The following is a 10,789-nucleotide window of genomic DNA, read 5'->3' as shown; positions in this document are numbered from 1 at the left end:
CTTTAGTGTACATATAAAGAGCCAATGAGGAAAGGCGCTATATAGAATCACGCATATTCCAGTTTAGTGCACACCCCTGGCTCATTATGTGGCTCTGTGCCTGCAGGACACCTTTTGTTCAAAATGGTGCCAACTGCACTAAACATGAAGTTCCATAGAATGGGGTTCGGTGTTGAAATGTGTTCACAATGGAAAGGCGCTATATGAAATCACATGTATTCCAGGTGAGTGCACACCACTGGCTCACTATGTGACTCTGTGTCTGTCATTTTGTTTAACATTGTGCCATCCACATGAAAAAACAAGTTACATAAAATGGGATTTGATGTTGAATGGTGTTCACAATGAAAGGCGCTATATAAAATCCCACATTTGGTCCAGACTGCTGGCTCACTGTGTCTGCAGGACGTATTCTGTTTAAAAATGGTGCCAACTGCACGTGTATTCCAAGTGAGTGCCCACCACTGGCTCATTGTGTGACTCTGTCTCTGCCATTTTGTATAACATGGTGCCATTCGCACTAAAAACAAAAAGTTGCACAGAATGGGATTCAGTATCCAATGCTTTTCACCATGAAAGGCACTATATAAAGTCACACATATTCCACTTCTGTACAGACTGCTGGCTCACTTTGCAACTTTGCCAGGACACATTTTGCTTAAAATGGTGCCAACTACACTATAAACATAAAGTCTCATAGTGCTGAAAGGCGCTATATAGAAATAGTAGCTTTGTCTGCTTACTTCCCTTCACTGTGTCCCTTCACAGGTGCCTGATCCCACTTGCTGATAATCTAAGCCTGGGCGCCATTAAAATCTCCGACTGGGAATTTTTGAGATTTACCGATCACAGCGTCCAGTTTTCTTTAAATTGGGCGGTGAGTAAACACGCAATGAAAGGCGCAGCAGCAATTTCGGGAAAAGCAACAGCAACGTCTGTTTACACAAGACAATAGAAAGGACACCAAAGAGATCAAACGAACGAGAAAATCGAACAATATTGGGGATGAAAGGCATTTAATTAAAAAACAAGTCCGTTAAAAAATAAAAAAAAATAAAAAAAAACATCAAATGGAGGGTACAGAGTCCAGTGTGCCCACTCTGTCACCCCAACAATTAATCGCCCGACTTTCCACGGATGCACTCTGATCATCGAACACTCCAAGTTTTGTCAGATTGTTGAATTCCCTGTCGCTGGAAAAAGAAAAAAAAAAAAAATGTTCCCCTCTGACACAAGGTACATTTGGAGATACATGTGTTTCAAGGAGCCTCTCCAGTACTTTGGACCAGTGTAGACCTCTTGAAGTGGAAAGGCGCTATATAACATGAAGTGGGCATGCTGTGTACTGTATTACCCATCTGTGCCATTGGCCTGTAAACTCAGAGCTTTAAACAGCCGTGCCAACCACACCTGATACCCCCAACCCCACTCCCTCCATACACACACACACACACACATACTGACCCCCACTCCCCACCCCCCATACACACACACACATATATATACTGGAGTCACTAAGGCATTTTGATGTGAGGGTCTTTTTGGTTTTGTTGACCATGTAGTGTTTAGCCGGTGGGCTTTAATCAGACCACTTCAACCGAAAGGCGTTATATAAAATGAAGTTGGTATGCTGTATACTACACACCTGTGCCACTGGCCTGTAATCTCAGTGCTTTAAACAGCCATGCCAACCCCAGCTGACTCCCCCAACCCCACTCCCCACACACACGTACACATTTTACACAGTCAGTCAGGTGTTTTTATGTGAGGGTCTTTTTGGTTTTGTTAACCACATAATGTTTACCCAAAAAGGCTCTAAGCAGACCTCACAAATGTGAAAGGCGCTATATCATATGAAGTTGGCATACTGTGCATTACCCACCCTTGCCCTCAGCCTGTAAACTCTGTGCTTCAAACAATCACACCAGCCGCACCCCAACACCACTCCCCACTCCCCCCCTCCACATATACTAGAGGCTGTAAGGTATTTTTATCTGAGGGTCTTTTGGGTTTGGTTGACCACGTAACATTTATCCATAAACCTGTAAGCAGACTCCACAAACGTGAAAGGCACTATATAAAATGAAGTTGGCATGCTGTGCATTACCCACCCGTGCCCTTGGACTGTGAACTCAGTGCCTTAAACAGCCATGCCAGTAACCCCCCTGCCATATATACTGGAGTCAGTAAGGCATTTTAATGTGAGGGTCTTTTTGGTTTTGTTCATCACATAACATTTAACCATAAGGCTGTAAGCAGACCTTTCAAACGTGAAAGCGCTATATCAAATGAAGTTGGCATGCTGTGGATTACGAACTTGAGCTACACCTGTGCCACCCCCCTGCACATATACTGGAGTCAGTAATGTATTTTAATGTGAGGGTCTTTTAGGTTTTGTTGACAACATACTATTTAACCATAAGGCTGTAAGCAGACCGCTAGAAGTGAAAGGCGCTATATCAAATGAAGTTGGCATGCTGTGTATTGCCCAGCCGTGCCCTCGGCCTGTGAATTCGGTGCTTCACACACACACACACACACAGAGCAGAGTCAGTCCGCCATTACTTTTCTGAAGGTCCTTTTGGTTTCGGTGGCCACATAACGTTTAACCAGACAGCCGTAACGTGATGAGCGCTCATCAATGATTAAGCCGGGGGTCTCTCTGTGCTCATCAGCCCCTCGCCCTCACTCCGCGTTTACTTTCTTCTTACTTTTCATTGTTTCTGCTGGGCTTGTCTTTGTTTGATTTTCCCTGGCCACTGTCATATCAGATTGGATTAAGTTATCGAGAATTCTGCTCAAACGTGGAGCTTTGTGAATTGGTGGGCGTTTCCAGAGGGCGGTCCTCCACAGCCCTCCACAGTGCTGGACTGAAGCCTTATAAGCAGCCGTCAGCTCCCTCTGCTATCACTCGTCCACTCCGAGTTGCTCCCGTTGCCTTCCAGCCGCCTGTCGCCATGAGTTTCCGCTCTCAAACCTCCTCTACCACCTCCATGAGGCCAGTGAGCTCCTACAGCAGCAGGTCGATCAGCCTGCACCGTTCTGTGCCCCTGGGCAGCTCTGCCAGCGTCGTGGGGGGTGCCGGTGGTCATGGTGCTCGAATCTCCTCTGGCGGCTTTGGCTTGGCAAGTGGCTACAGCTCCGGGAGCTCCTTCTCCATGTCGGTCAAAGGCAGCGGGCTCTTCAACAACGAGAAGGAGACCATGCAGATCCTCAATGACCGCCTGGCCTCCTACCTGGAGACGGTGCGCAACCTGGAGCAGGCCAACAGCAAGCTGGAGCTGCAGATCCGCGAGACCCTGGAGAAGAGGGGGCCTACCACCCAAGACTACAGCGCCTACGAGAAGGTCGTGGAGGACCTCAAGAGTCAGGTGGGTCCCCTTTCTGGAAGGGTCCGGCGGACCGGCTCTAGGATCCGGTTTGGGAGTGTCCGGAAGGGGGGTGGCACTTGGGCACCTTAGCCCAGACATATGGCAGCCGTAAGCAGAGCAGTAGCTACTTCCTGTTAGCTATGGGGTGGGGGGGGGGGCAATTAATAAATCTGATGGAAAAGGTCCAATATTCCAAACTCGGAATGTTGAGAAACAGCTGAATGCCCCTTTCTCTTTTTGAACTTGCTTAACTTTGCTGTTCTGGCTCATTGCCAGTCTCACTGGGGTGGGCTACACTCTGGAGGTCATGCTTGAAATGATAGGTGGTGCTATTGGGGGTGGGGGTTCGAACGTATCCATGTGAGCAGCAGCTTAGGCCCCTTTTTTAAAGGATGGTGTTGAGTGGGCTACTAGGAACCCAAAGTCTGCCCTTACATTCATTCCCTGCTCCGTCTCCTGTCCCTGACTGCCATTTCTCGTTCCTCTCTTTGCAGATTTATGATATGACGGTGAACAACGCCCGCCTGGTCCTTCAGATTGACAACGCTCGCCTGGCAACGGACGACTTCAGGGTCAAGTATGTGCTGGGCTCCAATACGGTGGGGGGATCCAACTCCAGCACGTCCAGTTAACTGGTGGGGTGCTCATGTGAGCTTAAGGTGTCATTCTACGAAGGCTGTTGAAATTATATAGCGCCTTTCACAACATGACCAGCAATGTAATACATGAGGGCGAGTACAAAAGACGATTAGATATCGAGTGAAGGCTTAGAAATGAAAGAAAGCAGCAGTGTGGCCTAGCGGGTAAGGCACAGGGCACCTCTGAGACTCCTCTGGCTCGCTGGGTGACACTGGGCACGTCACCTACCTGGTTGCTCTTTATTATATGCTGTTTGCTCAAGCAGCTGAAAGTGGCTCAACGGTTAGAGGTGTGGTCCTGTGCTCAAGTCCCGGTCACTGCATTTTGCATGTTCTCCCAGTGTCCAGGTGGGTACACCACTTTCCTCCAGCTTAGAAACACGAGATTGATTGGCACTTCCAAAGTCACTTAGTATGAGTGAGCGATGACCTCGTGCCCAGTCCAGCCTTGTGCTCGCTGTTTTCAGGAGAGTGTCTGGTTGGTCTAATGACATTATAACAGACCAATCAGGTTCAGCAAATGGATGAATGGTTGTATGGCAACAAGTCAGGCGCTATATAAAATAATAATGTGAAGGATGAATAGTTGTGTAGCAACAGGGTGGTGTTTGCTATTGAAAGGCGCTATATAAAGTGAAGTTTGGGTATATAAAGTGATGGATGAATAGTTGTCTGGTAAGAGGGTGGTGTTTGCTAGCTTTGTATAAAGTGAGGGCAGCACGGTGGCGCAGTGGGTAGCGCTGCTGCCTTGCAGTTAGGAGACCCGGGTTTGCTTCCCGGGTCCTCCCTTCATGGAGTTTGCATGTTCTCCCCGTGTCTGCATGGGTTTCCTCCCAAAGACATGCAGGTTAAGTGCATTGGTGATCCTAAATTGTGCTGGGTGTGTGTGTGTGCCCTGCGGTGGGCTGGCAATCCTGCCCAGGGTTTGTTTCCTGCCTTGCACCCTGTGTTGGCTGGGATTGGCTCCAGCAGACCCCTGTAACCCTGGATGGATGTATGAAGTGAAGGATGAATGGTTATACATTAACAGATGGTGTTTGCTGTTGAAAGGCGCTATATAATCAAGCTTGGGTGTATAAAGTGGGTGACACGACTGAAAGGCCCTGTGCTTTCTCAGAAGGGTGTACAAGAAGTGGCAGGCCATGTCCTTGGGTGTCCTGTCACTTCTTGTGTGCACTCCAAAGCCCAAACACAGAGTGTTCCACCTTGTGATCCTGCGGTTTGCTTTTTTTTTTGTTTTTATAGTAAACTGCCTTATTTTGAAATTCCCTTGCATAAGAAATGACATTTTCTAAATGGTACAACATGTTATATACAGTACAGTACATGTTATAAACGAAGTGCCAAGTGCTGCCAGCTATTGCTGGCCATCTTGACCCCCTGCACTTAAGTAGCTGGCTGTGATGGAAGTTCACAAAGAGTATTAATGTCACCAACCACCACCTCCCACCTCTTGCTGCTGCTCTTCCTGAGCTCATTCAGAGTGGTCGTCATTGTGAAAGGCGCTATATCATAGGAGGTATGTGAGCCCCTGCTGTGTTTTTGTCTTGTAGGTACGAGTCTGAGCTGGCCATCCGTCAGTCGGTGGAGAGTGACATCATTGGCCTGCGCAAGGTCATCGACGACACCAACATCAACCGCATGAACCTGGAGACTGACATCGAGTCCCTGAAGGAGGAGCTCATCTTCATCAAGAGGAGCCACCAGACTGTAAGACATTTGCTGAAGAGATGGTGTTGGAGCAGAGCAGGATGGGTTATGGGGCGGGGGGGTATGGTGTTTGGGTGGTTAACATCCCATCTTATGGTGCCCTTGAGGATGGTAGCATTGCCCAAAGTAACTTTCTTGTATAGTGCCTTGGCTAGGGCACATTTGTCACCAGTGTTGTGTAGGCTCTGTGTGGAGCCTGACTTGTTTGGGTGACCCATCTGACTCTTTGTCTCCCCCTTCAGGATGTTGAGGAGCTTCGCAAACATATTTCCGAATGTGGCGTCCAGGTGGATGTGGATGCCCCCAAGGGTCAGGACCTGTCCAAAATCATGGAAGAGATCCGCGCGCAGTACGAAACCATCATCCAGAAGAACCGAGAGGAGCTGAAGGACTGGCACAATAGCCAGGTGGGTGCACGTGACAAGAAGCACTGCTGGCGGGCTGCTCGAGCTTGGCATGGCGTGGTGTGGCACTGGCATGTAACGCTGTTTTTCATTCTGTCCCCAACTGCAGATCTTAATCGTGGAAACTGAGGTAAAGGAGAACACCGAGGCCCTGCAGAAATCCAGAACAGAAGTCACTGAGCTGCGGCGACAGTTCCAGACTTTGGAGATCGACATCGAGTCCCTCAGGACTATGGTAAGTCCTGAACTTTTGGAGACCACATTTTCTAATAAGACTTACCTTTGGGGGTAATTTGGGATTTGCTGACCCCCATCTGGTGGGTTTGAGGATCTCATTTCAGAAGGGTGCTGCATTAGAGTGTAGACCCCCTTACCACGACCCTCAAACCGGACAGTGCATTTCTGGATGGCCTGAGTGGAGTGCTGCCCCCTTCAGGCTCCTTTCTTCATTGCGCCCTTTTCTCCTGACACCCTGAACTGGGCTGTATGTGTGGAAAGGTGGTGGCCGAGACCCAGCCAATCATCCAGCCCATCCCAGTACCCCCTTCACCCCCCACTTACCACACCCTGCCCTGTTGTTCATGAGCTCTGATTTAGTGCCATGCAAATGGGTTCACTGCCTTACTGTTCAGGTGGGCCCACAACAACCACCAATCCACCCACACACTGCACCTTTGCTTCCTCATACTGGTTGTTTAACTTCAGTCACTCAGCATGCCAAGTCCTTCCTTATCTTGAGCACATTTATTGCAGTCTCATAACTTTTTATGATACGTGGAAAAGGCTAACCGCCATATTGCTAAGCAACCTGTTATACGGCCTTTCATATCTATCTATTATATAGTGCCTTTCACAGTCTATCTATCTATTATATAGTGTCTTTAAAAGTCTATCTATCTATCATATAGTGTCTTTCATATCTATCTATCTATCTATCTATCTATCTATCTATCTATCTATCTATCTATCTAGTGCATTTTATATCTTATCTATCTATCTCATATAGTGCCTTTCATATCTATCTATCTATCTATCTATCTATCTATCTATCTATCTATCTATCTATCTAGTGCATTTTATATCTATCTATCTATCTCATATAGTGCCTTTCACTATCTATACACTATATATTATATATTGCAGAAAGCCTCCCTGGAAGCCAACCTGCATGACGTGGAGATGAGGAACAACATGGAGATGGAGGGGTTCAACTTCATCATCCGGCAGCAGGAGGCTGACCTCCAGCAGCTCCGCACCAGCATCCAAGCACAGGTGCACGAGTACCAGGCACTGCTCAACATCAAGATGAAGCTGGAGGCCGAGATCGCCACCTACAGGCGCCTGCTGGACGGCGAGGATTTCAGGTGAGAGAGACCCCCACCCCTCACCATTATCCATTTTCTTTCATTGGGTTCCATAAGCTGATGGGATGCAGGTTGGTGACATGTTGATGTGGGGGTCAAGGCCTTAGTCTTTACCAAAGGGACTCACACTTGGGTTAAAATGCAATGACTTGGCCACTAGAGGGCACACTGCCTGACTGTTTTTTCATATAGTGCCTGTCTTTAATGAGCACTCAGCACCACCAATCCCCCCCCAAACACACACACAAATAAGCTCCCATTTCATTTACAGCTGGGTCCTTTGTGGACTTGATGTCAAGCAAATGGGTGTCATCTCCTACTAAAAAGTGCCTTCTTACTATAGTGGCCACACCAGTGAGGTGGCCCTGTGGCACTTGCTGATCAGCAGGAAGGTATCTGAGCTGAACAAGGCATTGCCCCCACCCCCACCAATGCCCCCCTCAGGGGGATATGGGATCAAGAACCAAAAGAACTTGTTCAGAGAATTGAACTGGGAAATGCAATGGCCTCAACACCAGGGGGTGCACTACCTGCCAAGACAAGCAGACTTTATATGGTGTCTCACTATATTGGACACGCCACCGAGGAGACAATATGACACTTGCTGTTTAGCAGTAAGGCTTCTGAGCAGAACAGGGCACCCCCTAACCCCATGTCCCAACCCCAAAGCCAAGAGATATGGGATGAAGACCCTAAAGGATTTGTTCAGGGAATTGAACTGAAGTGCAAATGCCTCAACACTAGGGGGCACCAACACAAGCAGATGTTTAATGTTATATGGTGCCTTACTATAGAGGACACACCACTGAGGTGACACTGGCACTGAGCTGAACAGGGTATTGTCCAAGCCCCCATGCCCAACCTCCTCACCTCTAGGCAGGAGACATGGGATCAAGACCTAAAATGATCTGTTCAAGTGTTCAAGGTTATTAAGCGAGTCCAGAAATGAAACTGAACTTGCAGATGTAAGCTTTGCATTGCAAGGCCTCAACACTGGGGGGCGCACTGCCTGCCAAAACATCCATCCATCCATTTTCCAACCCGCCATATCCTAATTACAGGGTCACGGGGGTCTGCTGGAGCCAATCCCAGCCAACACAGGGCACAAGGCAGGAACCAATCCTGGGCAGGGCGCCAACCCACCACAGGACACACACAAACACACCCACACACCAAGGCCAATTTAGAATCGCCAATCCACCTAACCTGCATGTCTTTGGACTGTGGGAGGAAACCGAAGCACCTGGAGGAAACCCACGCAGACACGGGGAGAACATGCAAACTCCACGCAGGGAGGACCTGGGAAGCGAACCCGGGTCTCCTAACTGCGAGGGAGCAGCGCTACCCACTGTGCCACCGTGCCGCCTTCCTTCCAAAACAAGCAGTCTTAATTATTTTTTTTTTTATGGCGTCTTTTTGCATATTAATTACTATGGGTGGGGAGCTGTGGGTCATGCTGTCCAGTAGTATGGCATTTGAGCTGTGGGGGGCATTTGCAGCCCCCCAATATGTCTAAGGATTGCTTTTTTAAATCCTGCTGAATGAGACTCGCATTGTAAGCACCTTATTAAAAAGTGTGAGTGTGTGTGTGTGTCGCTGTGAAAGGTGCTGACTGACTGTGGTGTCAAATTGTTAAAGGGTCCCATTTAAGTCTGGACCACCGCACTTTTCCTCATTTGTGCCAATATCTGGCTTATTTTGACTGCCCAGTGACGTCCCCCCTTTCCACCCTGGCAGGCTTCAAGATGCCCTGGCGGTCCAGACCACCAAAGTCCAGAAGAAGATAACGGTGACTGAGACGGTGGTGGACGGGAAGGTTGTGTCCCAGAGCAGCGAAGTCCAGGAGATCAAGAAGTGACCTGCCAACCAGCGGTGACCTGGTGGTCCAAACCCAAAGTGTCACGTCTTCTCTATGGTCTAATAAAGTTGTCTCCTTTTTTCATTCACTTTTGACTCTTTTTGATTTATTTGGGTTGGCAGAAATTGAAAAATGTGAAGGGAATGTGCGCCAGGGTGGCTTGAGCTGGCATTAAGGCCATTAAGGTGTTGAGTGTTTGGGGGCTGAGCAGGTGGGATTGGGTGTGTGCTGCTGGGTGTCTGAGAGTGTCCAGTAAAAATGGGGAGGGAGGACTGAAGAGGCTTTAACCAGAGTGGGCAAGCGGTCCAGTGGGAGGCTAAGGGGGGGAAGGGGGGTTCAATAACTGAATAATGGGCTAGTAGGAGAGGGCACAGCGTGGAAGGAATGCCAGTTGTGACAGGAGGGCAACCCACTTCCCCCAAAAATACAAGAAAAGAAAATGCTGGGGATCAGCTGAACACAAAGTACACCTAAACAGCCATGAACCCCTGACTGCCTGCAGACCACAACGCCATAGCCGGGCTATCGTGCCACCTCCTGTCTCTCTACCCAGTAGTTGAGAATTCACCCCCACCAACTCCAAACTGAATAAGCCTTCAGTTGTGAGTCAAATTAAGCCCCTCGTTAGGTCACTTCTGGGGTCAGGGTGTGGCTCTGCATGTCCTTCAGTTCACCTGTCCAGTGTGCCCTCTTTGGTAGCCATTACAGGGCTGGGTTTACTGAGTAGCCACCATGCCACTTGCACCCAGTGCTTTCTTGCAGCCCAGAGGCCTCACAGGGTTGGGCCCCCCTGCCCACTACTGAGCTCTCCTCCCCCTATTGTGCTTGATGTAAACTGCATACTTCTCTCTCTCATATGCTGGCACCCCACATAATGTCCGTCCAGTCCCGTGCCCCCACTAGCCCCTCTGTTCCCTTTCCTGCTGTTGCTAATGAGACCCCCCACTCTTTGTACCCTGTTATTTAGCCTTGGTATGTGTCATTCTGGTGCTGCCCTTTGTCCTGGCACACTCTTACCAGTTTATTCCTCTACACCAACATACCATCCAGCTCAGAGAATTTCTTGACAGGGACTTTTTTATTCTGTTTTGCAAAACACAGGATATTAGATTGGTGGGGGTGTTGGAGGGGGGCACTGCTCAGGTCCATCCTGAGTGCTCAAATAGTGGAATTGATTGGGAGAATTCCAGAGGAACAAAGCGAGACGGCAAACTCTGCAAAATGCCAAAGTAAACCTGGCATTGCTGGCAGATCTCCTCGGAATGTGTACGGCGGCATCTTCAAAAGAATCAATGAGCCGTTTGAGAGGCACGAGGAAATGTGCTGAGTGGGCTCAGGGGGCTTGGGTGGGGGTGACCAGGTGAATAAACACCAGGAGAGCAGTCAGAGAGATATGAAAGGCACTATACAAGATAGAGAGAGAAGTCACTATAGGATAGATGGA

General features: G+C 48.7%; 1 protein-coding gene across 1 annotated transcript; it reads left to right on the top strand.

The window, feature by feature from the left end:
- The first annotated feature begins 2,859 nt into the window (after positions 1–2,859).
- Positions 2,860–9,433, top strand: LOC120524911 (keratin, type I cytoskeletal 18-A). The gene is made up of 7 exons (XM_039746775.1): positions 2,860–3,371; positions 3,866–3,948; positions 5,563–5,719; positions 5,962–6,126; positions 6,233–6,358; positions 7,267–7,487; positions 9,225–9,433. Exons 1-7 carry the CDS (start codon positions 2,958–2,960, stop codon positions 9,343–9,345), a joined length of 1,287 nt encoding a protein of 428 aa, XP_039602709.1. The 5' UTR covers positions 2,860–2,957; the 3' UTR covers positions 9,346–9,433.
- Positions 9,434–10,789: the final 1,356 nt, after the last annotated feature.

This window comes from Polypterus senegalus, chromosome 3 (genome assembly GCF_016835505.1).
Source record: "Polypterus senegalus isolate Bchr_013 chromosome 3, ASM1683550v1, whole genome shotgun sequence".
Taxonomy (NCBI): domain Eukaryota; kingdom Metazoa; phylum Chordata; class Cladistia; order Polypteriformes; family Polypteridae; genus Polypterus; species Polypterus senegalus.
This window is presented reverse-complemented; position numbering and strand designations above follow the sequence as displayed.